Here is a 26599-nt window from a genome sequence, read left to right as displayed (position 1 = left end):
AAATAAAAATACAATAATAATTAAAATAATTGTGTATTATTTATTAAATAATTATAACTGCTTCTAACAACTGTTTTAGCGCCTATAGTTGACAATTTCATCCGCCTCCAGCGCGCACGTTTTCCCAGTGGGGATACAGGCGCCGGCACACCGCGGAAAAAAGTAAAAACACTATCGTTAGTCAATAACAATGGTGCGCGCGCGCCTTTTTTCCTTCCATTTCTAATTCGGACAGCGGCTACTGCGGACGTCACTTGCGTCTTTTCGCGCGCAAAAAAAATACACGTCAATGCGTTCGAAAACTTTTACTGACAAATCAATTGTGAATTATTTACAGCTTTTTTTATTGTGATTTTAAAAATCAGTGCTAGTGTTAATATGGCGTTTAAGTGTTTTATTAGTGTAGTTTTTATTTTGGCGGTGATACAGTTTTTAGAACTTTCATACGCGTATAGTCCAAGAGGTGAGTTTGTTTTTATTAAAATGTTTTCTTGTATAAAGTAATACTGAATTGATTAGTTTCGATTGTTGCAAATAGGTGAAACTATGTTATTTCAACAATAACACCTGAAGCGATGATTTTATTTCAAATTACGGTTGTTATCGGTTAAGAAGCCAAGCTTTCCATAGTAGTTCAGGAATTTGTTTAGTTATAGAATTAATTTTCGATAAAAATATGACGCGAAGTTCATTTTCATTATCATAAAAATAATTTAAGATGATTTATCATTACCGCTTTATTTTACTATTGTCTGTATAATAATGTAATGATTAAAGTAAAAAAGTAACAGCCTGTGAATGTCCCACTGCTGGGCTAAGGCCTCTTCTCCTTTTTTTGAGGAGAAGGCTTCTATTCCACCACGCTGCTCCAATGCGGGTTGTTGATTATATCATGTATATTTCATTATATTCATATGGTAGATACTATATTTTTTCATCTCATTTTTTTTGTGTGTCTTTTACTTTAGTAATATTTCCTACACTATCTAAAACAAATTTAGTCTATCAATTATATATCGATAATTAATACCTAATAATAATTATTATAAAAGGTTAACGATACATCAGGATAAGTTTGCAAAAGGTGCAAAATATGAATTTGTTTTAATAACCAACCTTTTGATTTTCATATGCCTTGTATCAATATTGACATTTGTATATATACAATTAAGAAGCCGAGATGGTTCAGTGGTAAGAACGCGTGAATTTTAACCGATGAACGTGGGTTCAAACCCGGGCAAGCACCATTGAATTTCCTGTGATTAATTTTTGTTTATAATTCATCTCGGGCTTTTTGGTGAAAGAAAACACCGTGAGGAAACCTGCATGTGTCAGAATTTCACTGAAATTCTGCCACATGTATATTCCATCAACCCGCATGGTAGCAGCGTAGTGGAATAAGCTCCAAACCTTCTCCTCAAAAAGGGAGAGGAGGCCTTAGCCCAACAGTGGGACATTTACAGGCTGTTACTGTACTGTATGTATATATATACACGTCGTATTTTGTATATATACCCGAAAACGTAATATTTAAAGAAATATTAAAATAGATCAGGCAATTCAATTATGATAACAAATAATTTGTGATTTAAGTTTTAATTCATATTTATATTAAGGCATTTTTTTTATCAAGTTTATTATTATGATTATATTTTATTCTAGTTTCAAATAAGTTTTTAATCAAGAAATCGTTGACATTATTCAATATTGTCACTGAATGAACGCGTTAAATCACTTTGATTTTTGGGTTAATTTATTGCTTTATCGAGTATATTGTACATTTGTAGTCAAAGTAAATAATAGAACAGAGTTTTGGATGTCTGCCATATTGTATATCCATTTGATACATTTCCAAAAAACTCTCACTTCTCTTTTTACAAATCAAAGTCTATTTGTTTGTTATAAAAAAAACAAGTAAATGTTTATAATTCTACTGGGAATTAAGCAGATTACGGTCGAACACAGATCGGATTTTTTAAAGTCGACGAATCGATATTTTACAGTATATTAACCATATTATAACCATAAGGGTGAGTGAGCCAGTGTAATTACAGGCATAAGGGACATAAAATCTTAGTTCCCAAGGTTGGTGGCGCATTGGCTGTATAAGCGATGGTTGACATTTCTTACAATGCCAATGTCTAAGGGCGTTTGGTGACCACTTCCCATCAGGTGGCCCATATGCTCGTCCGCCTTCCTATTCTATAATATATATATATATATTATTTATTATTCTTGTTTCAACCGCGATCTTACATTTTATTATTTACGATCGACATATGTACATAGAACCGCATTAGTTGTTATCATATCTATTTTATAATCAATCAATCTATTTATTTGTTATATATAATCCGGTTTTTATTATTTTATTTATTTGAGCCGGTGGGCGTGGTTGGTGGATGCTTGCCTTTCACGCCAAGGTTGTGAAGGACAGATATTTGTGTGCATGAACATGTCTGTTTCTCCTGAGTCTGGGTTTAATTGTCTATATAAGTATGTATTTACAAAAGAAAAATAGTATATGTAGTATATCAGTTGTGTGGTTTCCACAGTACAAGCTCTGTACAAGCCTTATTTGGGATCAGATGGCCGTGTGTAAAAAATGTCCCAGGATATATTTATTTAGTCTATATATCAATTAATATATCGCATTCATTAATTGAGATGTTATACTATAAATAAGTTGGCTACGAATAGAGATAATCCATAGTAGTTTTATGCATTTATGGCAGATGGGTACCTCGATATTGTGAACTAGTTTTATGTATCGTGTCGTTATTCATCAGAAGCCTATTGGGGTCATATATTTCTATAAAGGTATTATTTCTCTTGTAAAGTTTGTGACTTCTACATCTTTGCATCCAACAGCTATAAATCTTATGATTCGAAATATTCACCGAACACAAACGGCGGCACAACACATACTGACACACAAGCACTTCAATAACGTCAAAACGAAATACAACACGATGCGTGCGTCTCGTGTGAATATACCTTTATTTAAATCGATGGACGTAATAACGATAAAAAACACTAGTGATAAACACGAGATTGAAATGTTCACTTTTGTTAATATCGACGTAATATATTCACTGAATCATATTTTTTATTAATAAAGGTTCTCTTCTTTATCGTCAATATCGCGTATCACTTTCTGACATTTACAACTGATTTCTGCGGCGAGTCTCAAGTTTGTTCTTACAGAATAGCCTGTAGACCTATAAAAATTTGACGGGCCGGTTGGCGTGGTTGGTAGATACCTGCCTTCCACGCCGAAGGTTGTGGGTTCGATTCCCACTCACAACAGATAATTGTTTGCATGAACATGTCTGTTTGTCCTGATTCTGGGTGTAATTATTTATATAAATATGTATTTACAAAAGAAAAGTAGTATATGTAGTATATCAGTTGTCTGGTTTCCATAGTACAAGCTCTGCTTAGTTTGCGATCAGATGCCCGTGTGTGAATAATGTCAAAAAAAAACACCGCGCAACTCTAAGGAGTAAATCAAACAAAATCAAAATTAAAATGATTTATTCAACATTGAAGCATTACACTTGCTTATTGATAGTCAGACCAGAAACTACCACCGGTTCGGAAAAGAAATTTCCGCTGGTGCCTGAGAAGAACCAGCGGAAGAAACGATAAATTAATTAATATAAAAAAATACTTTCATGACTTAATAAAGTACATTATATTAAATGTTTAAATTCAAATTTTATAATTCAATTATAATAATTACCTCTCAGAGGAAAGCTTTGAATTGCACACAAAAAAACGGGTAAACGATAACGCGATTACAATGGAAACTTGACGTCATCCGTAATAGATATCTCAATTTGTGTCTGTCCACTTTGCACCTTGAAAAAAATTAAGTTTCTTCGTTCAATTTAGAAGCATTTATTACGAGAAAAAGATAATATAATATATTTTTATATACATTTCTAACTGCTTGTTATGAAATATAAAATAAAATGATCAATTAATTCGGTAATATATTCTGTCTCGGAAACTCTAACGATTTGGCTCAATTTTTTGTATTTAATTAAATATTTTAAGCTTATCTATATGCCTTTACAAAAAAAACCGTAACCGTATCGTAACAGCCTGTGAATGTCCCACTGCTGGGCTAAAGGCCTCCTCTCCTCTTTTTTGAGGAGAAGGTTTGGAGCTTATTCCACCACGCTGCTCCAATGCGGGTTGGTAGAATTCACATGTGGCAGAATTTCAGTGAAATTAGACACATGCAGGTTTCCTCACGATGTTTTCCTTCACCGTAAAGCACGAGATGGATTATAATCACAAATTAAGCACATGAAAATTCAGTGGTGCTTGCCCGGGTTTGAACCCACGATCATCGGTTAAGATTCACGCGTACTTACCACAGGGACATCTCGGCTTTACAAAAAAAAACACTAAAATAATCAAAAAAAAATCCAAATATAAAATAATAGTCATCAGAGACGAGCGAAGCTCGGTCGCTCAGATACTGTTTTTATAATATGTGTTGGCTTATATATTAAAATCTTATGTATGCAGCAGGTAATATTAAAGATTTTTTTTATATAAACTTTATCTATGAATAGCATCATATAGTTAGCATATACGTATTAATATTTTATACATTACTATTAATGTAGTTATTCTACGGTCTTATATCACATTATATTATAAAATTAATTCTATATGCAATATTAACAAACTGTATATAGACTATTTAATTTAGATTTGTATAGATATGTAAGTCAATTATGTATATAAACATTTTATTAAATTTCAAATAATGAATAAAGTATATAATAAAAACTGGTGACAGTACATAATCGTCAGATGAAAACGGAACACATCTCCAATTCACTATCAAAAGGTAGTCTTAAGTCTGTATCGATTTTCAGTCATTTTTATTGAGTTTCTAAGATTGTGTCGGGAATTAGATTCACTTTCACGTATTTACAGTCCGACGAGGAAGCGGAGACACGTGCTCCGCGGAATCATTCTTACCTTAATACATTATTCACTTGATGCTGTAAATATTTCATTAAAAATAATTCATTGTATTTATATAATTATATCTTAAAATTTTATATTAGATTATTATACAGATTTTGGTTTCTATAACATATTTAGTTAAGCCAATGAAATATATTAAATGTATGTTAATAAGAAATATTAATAAATAAGGCGTGTTGCTTGATATTATATAGTATTTACATAACATATATACGTGTGTATAACTTAAGAACCGGAAAAGTGAGATTCTTGTCGGTTCTCCTCGGTTGAAATATATTCCTAACCCATATTAACAAAAGCTGTAATTTTAAATATATTTTATATATGTTAAATAAACAATTTTTTTTTATAGTATGGGTAGGCGGTCGAGCGTATGGGTCACCTGATGGTAAGTGATCACCATAGCCCATAGCATAGACATTGGCATTGTAAGAAATGTTAACCATCGCTAACATCGCCAATGCGCCACCAACCTTGGGAACTTACTAGACTAGCTTGCACAAAGCCCTACCACCAGTAAACCAAACCAAAAATTATAATGACACTTTCATTATCATATTGTCAAGAAAGTCATTCTTAAAAAAACTAAGGTTTATTTATTATGTTTATATATATTTCAATAAATATATACCATATAAAATAAAGATGAGTACGTTTAAATTCCTGATTGTATTGATTCACTAGGCAAATTCGATTTAAATAGGTAAGTAACTAAGTGCCTTTACTTAAATTTAAATCCAACAATATGTTGTTAGAAATATATCAATACATAGAATTTGTATTGAATAAGTCATTTTATTGATTTATTTGTGTGAAATCAACCTCGAGTGAACTTGATTGCCGCTTTCTCGTTTTTATACGAGTTGTAATCTTATTAATACATATTGTAACGCCATTTAACTTTATTTACTTTTTATTGTTATGTATATCGTATTTAAAAAATAATTTGATGTAGTTAAAATTAGAGCGCTAATGAACATTGAAAGTTTATTTAACGATCGGTAATAAAGTTTTATTTATTTAAAATAGGTAGGCGCAGGTGAGATGGCCCAGTGGCTAGAACGCGTAAATCTTAACAGTCGTGGGTTCAAACCCGGGCAGGCGACTAAATTTTCATGTGCTTTATTTGTGTTGTTAATTAATCTCGTAGTTGACAGTGAAGGAAAACATCGTGAGGAAACCTGCATGTGTCTAATTTCACTGAAATTCAACCAACCCGCATTGGAGCAGCGTGGTGGAATAACCTCCAAACCTCCATCAGTTGGACATTCACAGGCCGTTACTGTTACTGTACTGTAGGCAGACTTTCAAATGGAAGCGCCAATGATTATAGACATTGGCACTATGAGAAATATGAACTATCCCTTACATCGCCAATGCACCACAATCTTCGGAATTAACATGTTTTGTCCTTTGTACACTGGCTCACTCTCCAACACGAACACAATAATACTAAGTAAGTATTGCTGTTTTGCGTAGAGTATGTGACGAGCGGCGTACTAAACCCAACCGTGCTCGAGTAAATTGTTTAAATAATTTGAAATAGTTTTTCAATTTATATTGAAAAACTATTACTATATCCATACATAAAAAGGAACATTCATTATTATTTATTAAGACAAATGATTTATATGTGTACTTTCATAACTATCTTCAATTTATCTTAAGTTAATTACATATAATTCACACTATATCAATGACTAGCTGACCCGTGCCCACTTCGTTGGGCGGTAAACATTTTTACTTGTGATCGATTGGCCGAATATCAATAAAATTGTCTCGCGTATTTGATATTTTAAATTATCTCTTAAACTATGCCACGAAGAAACAAACTGTAAAAAAGGAATTTTATCTAAATAAAATGTCCTTGTTACTAAAGCAGTTTATTTTCCAATAAATTGACGTTTATGAAAAAACCGTCTTATAGAAATATCACTCGATAGATTACGACACGGTCACCGTTCCATATGTATGTCGTATTATCTCTTTAACCATTCGTCCAAATTATATACAATTAAAGGGAAAAGTCTTTTGTTTTCAAAATTTGAGACGATAAGTTTACTTATTTTGATAATAATTCATTGTTGATAATATGACCAATAAACTTGACCTAATGATTTAAATTATTATTTTTAATATAAAAAACAACTTTTTGTGACTTAAATATAAAAGTTAGACATATGCTGTCGCTGCCTTTTTTGTAGGCATTATCAAGCGCTGCAACTTTTCTCTAGAACTCAATCATATATCTCTCTTCGTTAAGGCAGCGTTCGTAAGAAACGTTTTCGTTCGACCGATTTTTCTCAGACTTACTTTGCAAATCCCACTACCACGAAAAAGTCTTTATTTTTCGGATTAATATATATAGCCTATGACACTCACAAATGACGTGGCTTTCTATTAGTAAAAAAATTTTCAAATTCGGTTAAGTAGATCCAGATATTACCCCCTACAACCTCACAAACCTTACCTCTTTATAATATTCGTATAGATGTTTCAATGATCCTAATAAAAAACTCATAATGAAATAATATATAAGACACATCAACATTAATATTTATTATGTAAATACTAATATTAAAGTTGCGCCCGAACCTTGACCGTCGCACTGGTTTGTCAAAATGATTCTTTGTAATGAATTACAATTTACAATGTAACGGTGGTCACGGCGAGCGAGATCACGCAAATTGTTTTTTTGTTTTAAAAAAATTACATTTCTTGCCAGTTGTTTTCGATTTCACTATTTGTTACTGGCTATTATTTATATTGGAGTGCTTTAAGGCACTCTCAAAATAATGTAACTCGTGTTCAAAAACTGTATAAAATATATAAAAATATTCATGTTAATACATAGCTCAATATGACATTATTTTATAATTTAGTAACAAGCACTAAAAAACAACGAATTATCCATTTAAATTATTTTGTATATTAAAAATAATATTTAGTTGTTTGTTTTCAAAAAATATATTTAATTAGTTTCACTTTTAATATACACACACAAATAATTCGAAGCTAATAACACTAAATTGCGACACTAGTTTCCCTAAATGTTATTTTTCGAGGAATTCTGGGTAATGTAGGGTTTAGGAAGCAGGTTGCACATTCCTCGCTCGCAAAATTATGAATCATATTTTCATTTATATAAAGTTATTATTTCAATTATTAATTCGATAAATAATTGCCAGAAAAAATTCAATCAACAATTAATTTTACTTGGTGATAGGTTTTTGTTCATTCTTTTCTGGGTAGATACCACCCACTCATCACATACATACATATTCTACCGCCAAACAGCAATAATTAGTATTATTGTGTTCCGGTTTTGATGGGTGAGTAAGTCAGTGTATCTAGAGGCACAAGAGAATGAAATATTTTTTACAGCGTCTGTCTATGAATGACCATTTACCATCATATGGCCCGCTCAGTAAGCGTTCGCCTTCCTATTTTATAAAAAATAAATATAAATTAATATTAGTTAGGTTAGTGTAAGTCATACTAATTTGACAAATTAAACTTTAACCATTAGAACATTTCTAAAAATATGTGTGAAGTTTCAATCGATTTTTTTATAAAACGATATGTGTTCAAAAGATGCTTGTCACCCAAATATTATTTTAAATATTATAAAGTAAATAAATATGCTAGACGGACGATATCAATATCATTCACATTTTATATATTTAAATTCTTGCATTGTTCTCATAGAAGCGACTTGTTATGTATTATCAGAATAAATATATCTTTAACCTTTTATCAAACGTTATGGGATTGTTATACGCTATAAAATGTACATGCCTACTTATATAAATAGCGAATAGCATCTTGCGGCTCATTTTTTTTTTATAGAATAGGAAGACGGACGAGCATATGGGCCACCTGATGGTAAGTGGTCACCAAACGCCCTTAGACATTGGTATTGTAAGAAATGTCAACCATCGCTTACATGGCCAATGCGCCACCAACCTTGGGAACTAAGATTTTATCTCCCTTGTGCCTGTAATTACACTGGCTCACTCACCCTTAAAACCAGAACAACAGAATATCTGATGAGTGGTTGGTACCTACCCAGACGAGCTTGCACAAAGCCCTACCACCAGTAAAAACACATATTTATATACATAATGAAGCTGTAATACATTATCGTATCACCGGAAGGAAAATGGATTACGTATATATCGAGGTATAATTTCAATTCCGTCGTCAATGTAATATAAGCCGAGGCTTTCACTCTAGGGTCGCCGGATCGATGCCTGGCGGTAGCGGTGACTGCAATCTAAACGGCAAATTAAGATCGCGTTGATTGTGATTTTATTGTTATTTCTGTATTAATTGTTCTGTTTTGTTTTAGTACAATTGTTATATAAGCTGCAGAACTGTTTCTCAAGCAAAGCTCACTCATTTTAGGAAGAAATTTTGGAGTTTATCCCACAACGTAAGGGTCGGTGTTTTATTGGAATCAATTCAGATCCAATTGAGACCATACCGCAACTGGATATTTTTGTTAGTAGAGTAGGTTAAACGGGAACGATTACGTTTAGATTTGATTGCGATAAAGTGATACTTTGTTAGTAGAATTGGTCTCTTGGGTTCAGGTCCTTCTACATTTATTTTAGCCTGCATTTGTTTGTAACGTGTTGTATCAAGCGTCCACGGGGAGGATTGAATTGTTACCTCTCGGCATCTAGTTTACGATTTATCTTATTACCAATTATTTTATCTACTCATTTTGTTATTTACGTTTTATGAAACGTAATGAAATTAATTCCGTAAAATGACGAGTTATAACAATATTAAGAACTTACTCGAACATACAAAATTTTGGTTTTGAATTTAATGGGCATATGTAATTTATTTATTTACGGATATATTTTTATGATAACTTCATTACTTTCCTTAGTTGCTTCGTGCTCGGATAGAAACACTCAATTAAGTAAGCTACGGAAGTTCTGATCTTGCGCAATTCCATTATAAGTCCTATGGTATATTTAATGAGTATTCAATTGGAGTCCGACTTACGTAACACAAAAGCACGGGTTCCGTAAACCACGTGCGTCTCAGAATGCACTTTATAAGCTTATATAGGGGACAAGTTATAAGCGTTTAAACGTTTATTTTTATACAAGGTTCTTTTAAGCAATTTTGAATTTCAGGATTGTATTCAATGTAAAGCTTGGAATCTAGATCCCGGTGCTACCGGCTTAGAATCTAAGATTCTACAGAGAAGAACCTTTAAGAAACTTCTTACCTATATCCCGTGTCCAATAAGCAAAAACATATAAATATTAAATTTAAAGTCATTTCTCTTGCACACTATTCGAAATGGTGTTGCTTTAAATATATATAACCTTAAAAATAATAATAGATAAGATTTTATATATAATACATGAATATATGTTTAGATGATTAAAAGCGTGGAGTAATCGTTGACTTCATATGTTCTCATATTAATTTTATTTGTATATTATACACTGTGTGTTTTCTGTTAAAGTAACTACCGAGTTTCTTGCCGTTTGTTGATAGAATCTACCTTTCAAATCGACTTCTTTACACTTTATTAAGTACTGTAACATGACGATTCAAGTGCTTATTAGAACATTCTTCAATACATTCAAATAAACATTAATTTAAATTTGTGTCTGTTTTAAATAAACATCAAAATAATTATTAATCTGTCTTACTTACTTAATCGATTTACTATTCCAAAAAAAGCATGAATTGTAACTTTCCGCATGTATTATACAAAAAAATTATATAAAGATGATTATGATTGTAAAAATAATTATTTATGAAGCCGCTATCTCCTATAACTTGTACCAAGTTCGATTACGTAACATATTGTTATTGGTTTCTCGGACTTATGGGCTAATTGTTGCATCACAAGCCTTCGTATTGAACTTCATATTGAAAGGTTTTTGAGCGGATGACTTGTGATTTTGGGCCCTTTCCTTGCAGCTTTGCTTGTGTATAAAAGTAATAAATAATAAATGTTTCGGCTGGAAAAATGCCTCCTTTTACTTTAAGTCGAAGAAGGATGGAAAGTCAACTACATTGAAGGTTATGCGATAGTAAGTCAACTTCCCCCATAGAAATTGGCACTGTAAGAAGTATAAAACATTTCTTAAACCAAACTGAATTACCTCTTACTTGAAATTACACTGGCTCACTCGCCTTTTAAACCGGAAAGCATGCAAAATAATACTATTTGGCGGTATTAGGTAATGATGTGTTCCTGACCGATTTCGGCTATTGCGGCGAATCTCAAAGGAAACTAGCCAACTGCGCAAGACATTTTATAGTTCATAAGTGTTTGCGCAAAACACAGATCGACAGACCTGGGATTTATTAGATAATATCTGCTAGTTATGTGTACAGCTCTACAACTAAAAAAGTCCTGAAGATATATATCAGAAATATACAGTACAATTCAAGTTTATAAACAATTTTATTAATATAGAATTAGAACAAATAGGTGAAGCAATTACAGAACAAAACCACATAATGTTATATGCCACGATATAATATTATAGTACAGTTTAAGTTTCACGCGGTAATAGTGGTAACGTAATCAGTGACACGTCAATGAAAGTAAAAGGTGCTAGGTTCGATGCCACAAGGAACAGTCGGTTTTCCAATCACGTCCACTGCGCAGGAGTCGATCGTCATAATTTGATTTTAATGTATTCTACGACGTTGCGATACGTTGATACAACTGTTGAATTACTTGATATAATGCTGTGATTACTTCCGGAATGTTTATGTACTATTTACTGTATATGTTTGTATGTTGCATCATCACTCTATATTACATGTAATATATTCTAATTTTTTGCATTATGTAGGTAGTAAGCTGCATGATAATAAGTGGTCACCAATGCCGATTTGACACGATCGAGAAGTGTTTAGATGCAGGAACAACGGCCTTACGTGATTTCCAAGGCATAGGAATGTACACACTTCAACTTTTCAGTCAGTTTTTTTGGCCCGACCTGAGTTTTGAACACAAGACTTCGGATTCTGCGGCCTTGCCACTCAAACAACGATAGGAATATAAATAATATAATATTAATAGATAGTAACAATAATATTATGTACACGTAAGGTATGATTGAGATAAATATTTGTACAGTTGTAGTTAGCATATCACGTGTCTCTGATGTGAGCTTTGCAGAGCCACAGCTGTACGAGGCATTAGATAAATATGGTGTAACTTCCGTAGTTTTTCCGAACCGAAAATGGCAAACACAAGGGTTTTAGTGGGTAAGAATACCAGCCCAATTCTCCTAGAATCCAGACATCTTCTAAATATTTCCACTGCAAAAAAAAACATTAATGCCATGAAGTTTCTGGCATAGTGTCCAGTAAATTACAAAACATAACGTATGGATCGTATCAAATAATTATTTACATCATTTTCATCAATATGGCAACCCATATTAAATCATATAATATATAATATAAAACAATACATATATAATTTTTCATACAACCAAATTATTTCACCGAACCAGTATCCTCGTAAAATAGGTTATAAGAATAAAACCGATCGTTCTAAGAATGGCATTCAATTGTCTCGTTAGAAGAATAGTTAAAGCAATTATAGTATCGATATTGACCGATAATATCGAACAGTAGCTCGACATCTCGATTAATTGCTATCCAGATCAGCTAGATAAGATTAGGAGAAAGGAAAGTGGTTGAATATTTCCTTGCTCCAGCTAGATGATGAACTTGGGGCTTAAATCTGACTGGTGGACACTATAATCGAAAATATAATAAACATATATTAAGCATCCAGAAGTGGAACTGATTGCAAAGACCTCGAAATAATCTTTTTAAAAAGAGAACACCAAATCATACAAATTGATGTAAATGATTGACTCAATTACTCGTAAAAATCCACATAACGCAATTGAACACATCCAACAAATGCAAGTCGCGCCAATTATTTATTAATTACTTTACATATCTTTCCAGAAACAAAATGGCGGTTTTAAATTAGCGCGCGTCTTTTTTTTTAACAACGCCTTTGTAGAGGTCATGGAATCTCCTAACTATACTGTTATATTTTTTTTGTATTTTGAGAAATTTTAATTTTGATAAGAGCTCAGAATCAACGAATTTACGTATCTTCCGGTACAGTACAGGTATAAGCGGAAGTGCACCGCTCCTAATCGCACTATTTCTAACATAAAAAAATAAAAAATATTTACTGACAATATTAAACCTAGGACGTCAGGATGTTACTGTGCAGCCTTATGAGCTACGCACAAGACTACCAAGGCTTTTATTTATATTGATTCCTATTAATCTTATAATATTAAATGAGAAATTCTTGTATATATATACATATCGTGTATTTCGGAAATGGCTCTATTTAGCTCAAATTTGGTATATAAGTAAAAATTTTGGAATATAAGTTTATCTATACATATATCTTTGCTGAAAAACGCAAATACAAATGAAAATATGTAACTTATTATTAGACAAGAGCAAAGCTCGGTCACTCAGGTACTAACAATAATATGAGACTTATCATTTGTGGTATATATAACGATGAGTCATCATCATTATCAATAAAGAGGCAGACATTTTTAAAAAGTAATGCTCGTTCATTTCTATTTAAATATTTAAAAAAATCACAATACCAAGTAAATGTTACCTTAATATATTCAAGTTAATGGCAACTAATATTTGAGAAAACTCTGAAAGCTCTTCAAAGGGTCCGAAACAAAATGATGACAAAATCCATCAAGATCTCATCAGGTCTAACGCGAGCTTTCACTTCTATTATTTGTATTATGCAATGAAGATTCTAATTATATGCTGACAAACCCTAAACAAACTTCGAAGAATGCTTCAGAGAAACAGAAGATTAGTTATTACGATGTAGTAAAAATGTATAATAAAGGAGTAATAAAATGAACATAGAAGTCAGTTATGTCTGTAAAACTGAAATTTCGATTGTGACCTGGAAATAGAAATGCAGGCACATCAAAATTCATTCAATCGAAATCCTTACTAATATAATGAATTTGAAAGTGAGTTTGTTTGTTTGTTACGTTTAACTACTCAACTGATCATCATGAAATTTTCTATACACATTGTCAGGGGTATTGAAAAGAATTTAGTACCTAACCCCCCCTTCACGCAGGCGAAGTTGCCAAAACAAAATTACCTGATAAATTAAACTGAATTTGAACCTGCGATTTTTCGTTATAACTGGTCCATCTCGAATCTCACATTCAACTGTTATATGTAATTTATACATTTCTTCACAATCGAACCCGCATCAGTAGATCTCTATACCGCAGTTTATCAATCTATCAATCAAACATTAATTCTTATCTGATACATCTTAATTGGCGTTCTGTTCGTCTGTCACGGCGGAATTCTTATTGAGCATTTGAAATTTCCGGATGACCGAATGTTCTTTAGAAAATAATAACTAAACATTGGTCTTATTGTCTCTTTATAAATCAAATTCTAAATATACATTAAGTTTCAGTCGTCATTTTATAAGATTAAATTAAATCTAATAGAAATAAGTTAGTGATAGTTACTTTTTCTACCAATTAAATTACGTGTGTTATCAGATATATAAATAGTCAGTGCTTACCTGGGTTTGAACTCGCTCTCTTAAGATAAGTAACGTCTAATCACAGTGCCATCTCAGCTCTTTTACATTGATTTAAATATAATTTATGAATCTCGATTGATATAGACTTTAAGGGGTATAGCTTAAAACAGCTTCCTAAAATCAAAATTAAATTATATTTATTGAAATACTTTTTTGTACCTTTGAATTCCTGACCGTCAAGAAACGTATAAAGAAAGTATATTATTGATTGCCTAACGAATACATTTACAGTTTTTTTTTTCATACAAAATGTATTGTAATACAAATGTTTTGTAATGAAAAAAAAAACTTTTTTTTAATTTTTTCTATTGTTTTATTTGTTTATTTCTATTCAAGCTGATGACCATTCTCGACAATATCAGATCTAGCCATTAATATGTCATAGCCAAATTTGAAAATCAGTATTGGATTCTCAAACTGGACGTAGAAACTAATTTTGTACTTATTTGGAGCAGACGAGGGTGGCACTGTCATGTATTATTATTTTTATAATTATGGATGATCGTTTTTCTATGAATAATTTTTTTTTCTTGTAGCTTACACTTAAATGTTTGTTTCTTTATTTGTCTCATTTCATTTTCTTTCTCTATTTTATTTAGTTAATATTATGTTTCTGAAATAACTATAAATTTATTTATTTATCTAAGTGCTTAAACAAGTTGCCTTGATACGTTGTCCCGCCAAGATTTAGAAGAAGAATTAAATTAAAAAACACATTAATGTTGAACCTTCGCACTTGTGACCAGTTGTTTCCATTAATAGTGGGGCCGAAATCATCACTGCTCGTTTCCCTAACAAAATCATTAAAAAAAAAAAACTTCTCATTTTGTAACGTTTTTTTTTAATCCAAAATTTTTATCAAGTCATCCAATATCGAGTCAAGTGTAACGTTGAAGTAACCCGGTACCGGAAGTGGTAATTTACCAGCGATTACTGCTGCGATCGTAATATCATTGTGTAATTCTGACCGCGAAATTACGTGTTATATGTACAGCAGTAATAATAGTAATAACGGAGAAGAAAGTTACAAAATTGTAACGAATTTATAACGAAAAAAACCCAGAACATGAAACCATATTTAATGTCAAATATTCAAAGCAAATTATTGTAATTATTTACAATTGATTAAGACAGTTCGTAAATTATATAAGCGTTAAATTACAAGTAGGTATTTAAGAAGCGTCAAAAAAGCGCAAATGTTATCGAGCCGTATATCGATGTTAGCATGGTTGGTTTGATCCTGATTTCTTGGGCTATGGTTTTCCCCACTCTTAGTCTAAGCATTCCATTTAATTAGCCAATCTATTTAATAATAAATAGGAGTACTTTAAAAAAAAACTCGCTCCTTCCTTAAAAACGCGTTTCCATTAATTACTAAGTTTCGCAGCGTCCCTCATACGCCAAGTATTTATTTATTTAATCTAAAGTACACTATGACATTTTTCGTACTTCTCAAAGTGCATGCTTAGTTTCATGATCATCTGACCTGAGTATAACTATATCACTTTCGCATTTATAGTATTTGTAAAGAATAATCTTTAAGCATTCAATATTCTTAATTTGTTTAAATACATTTGTTTTATTAAGATTGTTAATAGCAGTACTAGGATTCGATAAATAATATGTCACTATTATCAAGTTAATTAAAAATTCTAGATTTAGTAGCTAAACTAACTCGTATTATTACAATATGGTTATAGGTTAATTTAAATATATAATCAATTTAATTATAAAAACTAGATCTAATTTATAGGACTTCCACAAAAAGTATGAGGTGCTTCCGGTTGTCCTTAAAATAAAAATGTATTATATATATGTATAATTTATTCAATTTTTTTTGACGACTTATTGTATGTACTTAATGTAAATAAAATACTTTTTTCTATGAATTAAAAATAAAATAAAACTAAGGGCTAAGACGTCCTTTCCTGTTTAAAATTGAAGGCATGGAGCTTACTCCATCACGTTGCTTCAATGCGGGGTGGACGTGGCAGATTTTCATCCGTGTCATGAAGGTTTCTCACGATGCCTTTATTCACCACCGAGTACGCAATGAATTATAAACACAAATTAAGCACATCAAAGTTGAGTTGTGCTTGCTCGGGTCAAACCACTGGGCCATAGTTTTGGAATTAAACTGAATTATTTAAAACGATTTCAACCAAGACTTTTTAGCTTATTATTTAGCTAAATAACTATTTAGATAAAATTATAGTGCCTAAATATTTGTTATAGGAAGGCAATCCGACATGTCTGACGGGATATTTGGCACTATTATCAACATGCCCCAAGAATGTAATAATGACTAAACGGAAAGAATCGATGGTGTTCAATATTGACGTTATATAATACTAATTTACCATAAAGAAAGCTAGTTACGTCATCTCTAAGCGTAATTGTCATTAATGACTTTTACAAAAAGTACAAAAACGACTGGCCTATCGCTTTTTCTTCACAATTCAGTGACATTATTCAACATAGGAATAGTCCAGAGGAATATTGTTAATCTTTATTTATATATGTAATCATATAATACATAGCCAGATTTCTCCAATGAACACGTGAATTTTAACCGATGAAGATTGTCTCAAAAGAGTTCAATTTCGCGCAAGACAAGTTTTTTGTAATGCTTTTTTTTGTTATTAACAATATTTAATATAAGGTTAATATTTATAAGTAAATATATTATATCGTGTAGAGGAACAATTTCATTAAACAATATATTATTCATATAAATCTATAAATTTCGCTAGACACAAAAACTTTTAGAGTATCCGATTTACCAACTAAATGTATTTACTATTTGCACAAAAAAATTACGAATGATATACTAAAGATTCCTCGTAAAACAGTCTATTAGTGAAAACGGAATGAAAATCTAAACAACACTTTCTGATATTATCGCGAACGTACAGACAGGCAAAGCGGTGACTTTTATTGTTCATATATATATCTAATAAAAAACCACTTCATTATTGATGATTATCTGTTTCTTATTTATATGTAACATAAAGATAAACATATCACTTTACATAATATTACAAGTGTCAACTAAGCTGTTACAACATGTCAGACTTAACACTTAATTCATACTTGGCACAGAATGAAGTTTAATAATATCTGTGGAAATGGCATCGAGTATAAATCAATAAGTCGGGCTCGGCAAGAACTCGAAGAGTAACTACCACTGATTGACCAAATTTCTGTCTTTTAATGACAAGCCTTGGAGTTTATTCCACCACAGTGCTCTATTATTTAACATTGCTAAAGCATCCAATTTAAACATCATATTAAAACTGATAAATTAGTCTAGTATTTAAAGACATAAAAAGGGGGGTTTTCCTACAAAAGCTCAAGGAGAATTCAAATTAGTATAGTTTAGTGTCCTAATTAATATTCCAAGCTTGCTATATTGAGCGACTCGCGCCGCCATCTTGGAAAAATGGTACCAAGAACCAGTTCTTCGAAAATGTCTTCTTTCCAGCTTCTTCTTCGTTGAAAATAGTTATTATAAAATAAATATATTATTTCACTTTTGTAGCAAATATGAATCGGATAAATGGTTCACAAGCGGGGTAAAGCATACCTCGTTTCTACGAATCGCAAAATCGCAAACCGCAATTATGCATAAATATAGCGATCTAAGGCATTAAGTGGATCAAGACTTTGATATGAAAAAATTCATACTTGAATAAATAATATTTTCATTTAATAAGATCTTTGATAGATCCCGCGGCTGGCCCAAGGCTCTGGCTCAATGTTGTGAGGGACGATATGAGAGAGCACGATCTCACTAAGGAGGACGCTTTAGATCGGGCAAAGTGGAGGCGTAGATGCAGGAAAGCGGACCCTGGCGTTTCTAGGCTGGGAAAACGCTAGGCAGAAGAAGAAGAAGAATGAGATATTTGATATACTGCCAGAATAATATCACGATAAAAAATATAAGCAAATATTCCGTACATAAAATCTATGTCGTGTTTGTTCTAAGACATGCTACAATATATTTCTTAATTAGTATCTTTGGCACATCCGACACGATAACACTTCCATCGTATTTCCTGTTCCGTATAACAGTCTCGTTACATCGTTGACGTAGTTCTTCATAAATTATTCATGACAGCGCAATTACTCAATTAGGTGTGTAACGGTGAACACTTAAACTATTAGCATTTCATTTTAAAGAGATTTATATATATAGTTTTAAATAAATTTTATTTGATTTTTTGTTAAGACTTGTAACAAATTTATATATATATATATATATAAAATCTAAATCCATATTAATATAATCCATATTAATAAAATCCCAAATCCATATTATATATATCCATATATATATATATATATATATATATATGGATATATATAATATGGATTTGGGATATATATATATATATATATATATATATATATATATATATATATATATATATATATATCTTTTCCAAAATACATAAGCCATTCTTTCTTTTATTAATCTATATGAATATAGTAAAGCGGAACAGTTTGTTTGTTATTTGTTTGAATATGTTAATCTCTAAAACTACAAGTCGGATTTGAAAAAATATTTTTGAAAGTGATAGTTCAATTCTTGAGGAAGGTTATATGGTTTTTTAACATCACGCTTTGATCCACGGCGACAGCACCGTTGTATCGCAGTGAAAGACGGCCGGAGCATCTAGTATAATATATTTCATGACTATATTTTCGCGGCTTTGTGTGAACCACTTAGTTTTCTACCCGTAAACATGAACACTTTATATAGAAATGTATTCTGTTTTTCATTGTAAAAGAACCAGTGTTTTTTGGCTCATGTGTAATGGATAATAGTTCAGTTTGAATGGACAACACTCTTTGGACGACAATGTGAAACCGCAGGAGAAAAAAAAATAAACAACTGTGACGTTACATTGACGCGACACCATTGGTCGAGATCTTTAGCCACTTTATATTGAATACTGGGTACTCATGATGGTATCGCATAAAGTGGCGTGTTGATTGTTGGCGTCGTTGTCAAAGTTTGGAAGTAGAATTAAAATGGATACAAGTTATTAAGTTGAATAGTGTTTTGTTTAAAATAAAATATATATTAATCAATAGTTATGTATAGCAGAGATATTATCAAAATGAAATATATGATCTAACGATTGTTTATCTTTATTCCTTGATCCTTGATTATTGATTGATCAGAATAGACTCACTCTTAGATGGACCAAGTGGATCTACGTTGCTACATTCTTAACTTACGGCTTTATAATCTTATAAAAACGTTGGTACAGACTTAAATTTAAACTATTCGTGTTCGATGATAATTATGAAAGACGGTGATCACCAGCGTATTTTATAATTATGATCTAAATAAATTACGTATGTATGTAAATTCTAAATGAATTAATTATGTTTATCAGTATATAGTGGACGTTAAGACGGTTGGTTGTTTTCGTACCGTATTATTACAATGTCAATAATTCACAAAGACGGTGAAAGTCTATGTTGACAGTTATATATTAGTTTCAAAATGGCCACTTCCTGCTACCCGTGTTTTCTCGCGTGGGTTGGCTCGCTATATTAACTAATATACATAATTACTAATATATGTACATAAGGAGAGACGAGCAATGCTTAGCATTATTGTGTATAGGTTTGAAGGGTGATTAAGTGCGTGTATCTAGAGGCACAAGAGAATGAAATATCTCTTACAAAGCCAATGTCTATGGATGATGGTGACCATTTACCATCATATTGTGAGTTAGTGTAACCACAGGTACGATGGTGCATTTTCGATGTAAGGACTGTTTAATTTTTAATTTGTTCTATGGGCGGTGGGGAGTGATATGTTGTCACTATACCTACCTAAATTCAATTTAAAGAAGCTTTCGAACAGCAAATCTTTCCGGGTGACTCCATCCTAATTATCCATATCATATACCTATTCAATCTTAAATGCTCACCATTATAAATCAGAAATATACTAAATAATAATCTAAGACGGATATAGCGTTTAGGAAGTTGATAAAAGTAAACATTTACTACAAATATATAAAACCGTTAAGCGTGAATCGCGTGACGAAAGTGTTCCGTGGTACAAGGAATTATCTAATGCAGATACGATGCGATTATAACGTAACGACAGTTTTTCTTGTCAACGATATACTTATTAATATGGAAAATAGATCAACGCGTTTGTTGCATTTTTTTGGATTCCTTAGATAACAACGATTTAAGAGGTTCGTTGGAGAGGTTTGGTTGGAGCTGTTTATTAGCTTTTCCGTTTGTACTTAGTAACTGGGGGTATAAAATTTACGATATAACTTTTTTGGGTAAGAAGTTTAGTAAAAGTACAAACTTTGAATCGTTGATTGTGTTTGTATATGTAACTTTTAACTGTTGCTACGTGGGCACTTATTATCGGGTCTTAAAATAGAGTTTATATAATATATATTATTATATGATTAACTTTAAGTTTGTGTAATGCCGATTAATAATTTGTGGTCAAACCTTATTTACCTTTAATATACGGAACCATCTTTACATAGGTTTGAGTCGCTCCTGGATCGTTCCTATTAATGCAATGACGCGTTGTAAAGTGTGTTCCGTACTTACGTTGCGTGCGTAAATCTATTACCATTTAAAGGCTGAATGCGTTAATCGAGTTTCTTACTGAAACATTATTAGATAGAAGATTAAAAAATAATTACTCGTCATTATGACGTCATTATAAATTAATATGGCGGAAGGTAGCCTTATCAAAATTAAAATATTATTTGTTATTTCCGTAAAAATTTTTTTTTCTTTATAAGTAATTTCTATTTGTTTCAGAATGTGGTGTTCCTCTAAGGAGGCACACGAGGCAGCCACGCGAGAGGTCAGCAGGGCAGCTCCGAATTATCAAGGGGAGGGAATCGAAGCGCGGCGCTTGGCCGTGGCAGGTTAAAATTGTGGATATTTTTATACTAAAAAAAATGATAGCGACTTGAAGTATTATTTTATAGTGGAAAAATCTTCATGGATACCCGCGATCTCGGATAATGATGATGATTATGATCATCACCACGGCCAGTCTTCGCTCCGCAGGTGGCGAAGTTACGGACACACTTGCGTATTCATCCGCTTTGGAGAAAACACTTATTGTTACTTGCCAGTTGAAATTGACACGCTTTCAAACAAGGGCTGTCTATACTTTTCCCCCTTTTCATAGAGCGGCGTGAAGTCCTGATGGAAGGTTCCCTCAAGAACATTGACACTTAGCATAATCTACTATATGCTGCCGATTTTTTTTTAAATGTTATCACGCTTCTTCAACACTCGCTCTTAATATAATACAATAAAGTAGACTTTTTCATGCAGTCCCGTTAAAAATGCCAGAAATATTTCTATATCATTAATATATAGATAAATATCTCATAATAAATTATATCTATATAAAACCGAACTGTTTTTGAAACATGGCAACCATAATATGATAGCCATAGTGTACCGTGGTAGTTGGCCATTCAGCAATATATTTATTATTGCCATTTAAAAAAAAAAATATTTGCAATCTTGAAGAAAGCATTACTTGCTAAGATTTTTTACAGAAATTATATAGAAAATTATCATATCGATAGTTAATAATAAACAAATTTTTAAGTCACATGATGCCTTAGCTGTTATTGCTTAGCTGTTATTTTAGTATTTCTCTAATCCCATGTAAATCTTAATTATATTAATTATTCTTATAAATTAAGTAAGATAACGTTGCAATGAATTGCATTCGTAATTTAATTTATTCAACAGTTATATAATTTTCTATGAAACAGTTACTTTCACTAAATAATATTAATGGTCCTAAAGAAATAAAGGACGGTACACATCTGTGTCATTGCGCAAAGGCGAAAAGACAATGCGGTATTATGCATTGAGCTGCGATAGCACTTTTTAAACTATTGAAAGTAGGTACTGGTGATGGGATAGTTAATATTTCTTACACTGGCAATTTATGGACACTGGTGGATGCTTATCAGTCTATTTACAAATCTGTTTTGGTCGTTAAATAATTAATTAATAGTCTAAATTTTTTAAACAAGCGTTTATATACAAAATTTCGTTCCTATGCTGTTAAACGTTAAGGAGCTCCTTCGTAGAGCCAATCTTGGGTGCAGAATCAGGTCATGCTTATCATAAAAATTGCATTATTATCGGAAGTGAACCAACATGTAAAGTTTCAATTCAGTAGGATAAAAATTAGTTTTTATGTTTCAGCTTGCATGATTTGCCCTAAACAAGCCAACAAACATTGCAAGTTAAAAGCTTGTAAAGTTTTTGTTTTTATATTTACCAAGAATGTGTTGCAAGCTGCTTAATGTGATAAACCAGCAACAAAAGCTTGTACAAAATATCAACTCTAAAAAAATATTCACTTGCAAGATTTCATCGACAAGTAATAACGGGCGAAATAAAATATAAGTTGAAGGATAATCAAACGGCTTTTGCCTTTTTTGTTCAAATTTCCTTCAACTTCAAGGTTTAAAGAATATTCTACTTTACAGCGTCCAATTGATGACTCATTGTATTTCACATGTTCCAGGTCTCTCTCCAACTACTTCACCCGAACTACGGTCTCATCGGGCATTGGTGTGGAGGAGTTCTGATCCATCCACAATGGCTCCTAACCACCGCACACTGCATACATAAGTAATCATTTTATTTGTTAGCACTTGCCTGAAGGTTTATATTATGGAACGACATACATAACTTATTTAAATGTAAATCGCTTATATACCATAAAAACTTAACACCAAATGATCACTAACATACTTGTAATTACAATCCTGTTCAATTTGAGATATTATATACATACTTATTATGTATTTTATTATACAAAAGTCTGCCACTTGTCAAAGCTTGGAAAGAAATTCAAACTTGTAAAGTTTTAAAGTTTTACCGTTTTAAAGTAACATCGTCAAAGTCTAAAAACTTTAAATGTATGCGATATAAATAATATACAAAATAATGTTATGTAATAAAAATATTAATAAAGTAAATTATTAAAATCGCTTGAGTCTTCGGGGAAAGATATCAAGTGGTAAGTATAAAGTAATTTTTGTTTTGCTTAAATTAAAAAGATCACTTATGTTTTCAATATGAACTTTTATTTCGGTCATTTTTCATAACCACACAATTTACTTAGTCTTAAATTCACGCTGTAATTGTCTTTAAATTATATTGTCAGCGTATTTAGCATCTAAACTATCATTGTACATTATAAGAATAATAATAGAATTATATGTATAATTCTGTTGGTGGCTCTAGTAAAATAAATAAATGAAAACGTCCCAGTGATAATTTCAGAGTCGAAACAACAAGATCTCAAATATTTGTAGTTATACCAAGTTAAATTTGTTAAAATTTAGTCCCATAATATGAGATATAATAATACTATCAGAAGAAGGAAAGAGAGGTAAAAGAAAAGATACACAAGACAGATATTTAATCACACGGACAAAATCAATAGTAACGGTAGTTAATTCTACATATTCGTGATACTGATGATGATGATGTAATTTTAATGATATTTTTTAACTTTACTTATTATTATAATATGTAATACAATTTAAATAAACAATGACATTGATAAATAAGTTATTTATGAAATCATTACACAGCGCCTGCATTTTTTTCCATAGCATTTTAGCTGTTTGGTGACATGGTAATATTTTCATCTAGTTATATCATTGTTATAATATTTAACTAAACTACTTATTAAATATTGGCTATAGCCTTCATAGCTAAGTAATGAAAACACAATGATTTGTTTGAAATGATTTATCTCATCATTGAAGACATACTACATAAAATATTTAAAATATTATACAAGTACTATTTATATTATCTTCAATAAATTAATTTCAGTGAACTCTTCAATCTACCAGTGCCAGCACTATGGACTGCTGTCTTAGGAGAGTGGGATCGTGCTGAACAGCGAGGGTCCTACCTCCCTATTGAGAGGATTGTCCTTCACCAGAGGTTCCATAATTATCAGCATGACATAGGTAAGTTAATATCTGTATTCATAAATCCAAGAATAAGCCAGTTTTAGTAACCACTACTAATTGAATAAATTTTTAAAATTAACATTAAATATAAACAAGGAAGCTTCCTCTAACAACAATTTATTATTATTAATATTCTAGCTCTCATGAAAATGATAAAGGCAGCTGATGTTAGCGCCGGGAGTCGGATACGCACTATCTGCCTTCCTTCGTATGAACTGCCAATCAATCACAATACAGAAAGAAGCACATCATTCTTCAAGAAACCAGATGAAATAAGAAGAAAACCTAAACCTCCCAGACCAAATCCAGATACAGCTGTGAAATATTTGGAAAAACTCAACAATTTAACTAAAACCGTATTCTCGGGTGTTATTAATAAAAAACATAAGAATACAAGATACAACGTGAGAGTTTCAAACGAGTCGAACAGACCGACGGAGAGAAAAAACGATGAGGAAATAAACATAGATGAAATAGAAGAGAAAGTTAAAGATCTAGCTTACGACAGTGCATCATTGGATAGCGTCGTTAAACTTATAAAAAGTAAAGCAGCTAGAGATAAAATTAAAGATGGTATTAAGAGGAGTGATAAAAAACTTATGTTCGGTGAAGAAATAGATCCGTTTATTGATGATAATAACGGGTTAGATTTCAAAGATGAATGCTATGCGACAGGGTGGGGACGGGAACAGACCAACGGCACTTTAACAGATGTCCTGTTGGAAGCTGAAGTGCCAGTCCTGCCACTACAGCTTTGTAGGGACAGATATTCGTTGAGTTTACCATTGAACGATGGACATTTATGTGCTGGTAGCACAGATGGGAGCACTGGGGCTTGTGTGGTAAGTGACAAGATTTATTATTTTTTCTAATTGAAAAACACTCATTTATTTCAGAATTGGACGATACTTTAACGATACAAAACTCAATTATTGTCTTATCCGCCAAATGCCATATATGATTTTACTATTTTTTATTAATATACTTTATTTGTTAAGATATAATAAATACATAAATAAGAATTTTATCAAAAATATGTACATATAATCATGATCATTACATAGGATTTGATTTAAATGAGTATTCAATATTTCTAGAATAATTTTTAAATGTAATAAAACGAATGATTTGCAAACATGAATTGAATAAGATTAGGAAATTAATTCTGATATTTGAAATGTAGATTTATACATCTTGTTACGAGATAAGATTAAGGAAATTAAATACTGCTTCACATTTGATTAATAGTCTTAGACTATAAATAATAATTATTTATAATAATTTTATCAATTGTTTGTTTCTTATTGTATTACCTGAACTGAAAGGGCTCAATAATATGAATAGGAAATTTAATTTCGTTCATGCGCATAATTTAAATTTATAATCTTAATAGAAGCATATGAAAAACACGCGTATCTTATTCGGCGGTAAAGTACAACATCGTGAGGAAATGAAATCGTTGTATGAAATTCTGCCACATATACGTATATCTGCCACGTAACCCCGCAATGGAACAGCACGGTAGACTGTTATTTACTTTATGTTGACGAAATTATAAAAAAATATCGTTAAATACTATTGGTATTAAAAAAAAATTCACGCATTAACGATTGGACGGATTTTTATAATAAATATAATAAGAAGTTAAAAAATTATTTGATCGTGGGTATCGTTAATTTTTCCAGGGTGACAGCGGGGGCCCACTCCAGTGCAGATCAGGTGGTCGCTGGGAACTGCGAGGCTTGACGTCCTTCGGGTCAGGATGTGCTAGAATGGGTGTTCCAGATGTTTACACGAATGTTGGACATTACGTGTCCTGGATTTACGCTCATATTTATGCCAGTTGAAAGTTATTCGGCGTTTAACATTCGAGGTGCTAACCACGAGTCGCTCGGATCGAATAATTCGGGGA

The 26599-nt window shown here is 31.7% G+C and overlaps 1 protein-coding gene across 1 annotated transcript; it reads left to right on the top strand.

Annotated features, from left to right (window-relative positions):
* The first annotated feature begins 320 nt into the window (after positions 1-320).
* On the top strand, positions 321-26599 carry LOC126773023 (transmembrane protease serine 13-like). Its single transcript, XM_050493642.1, has 6 exons — positions 321-463; positions 21473-21582; positions 23220-23326; positions 24545-24684; positions 24826-25529; positions 26373-26599. The coding sequence occupies exons 1-6, from the start codon at positions 379-381 to the stop codon at positions 26532-26534; spliced, it is 1308 nt and encodes a 435-aa protein (XP_050349599.1). The 5' UTR covers positions 321-378; the 3' UTR covers positions 26535-26599.

The sequence above is a fragment of the Nymphalis io genome, chromosome 13 (assembly GCF_905147045.1).
Source record: "Nymphalis io chromosome 13, ilAglIoxx1.1, whole genome shotgun sequence".
Taxonomy (NCBI): Eukaryota; Metazoa; Arthropoda; class Insecta; order Lepidoptera; family Nymphalidae; genus Nymphalis; species Nymphalis io.
The sequence above is the reverse complement of the archived record's forward strand: the minus strand, read 5'-3'. Positions and strand labels throughout refer to the sequence as shown.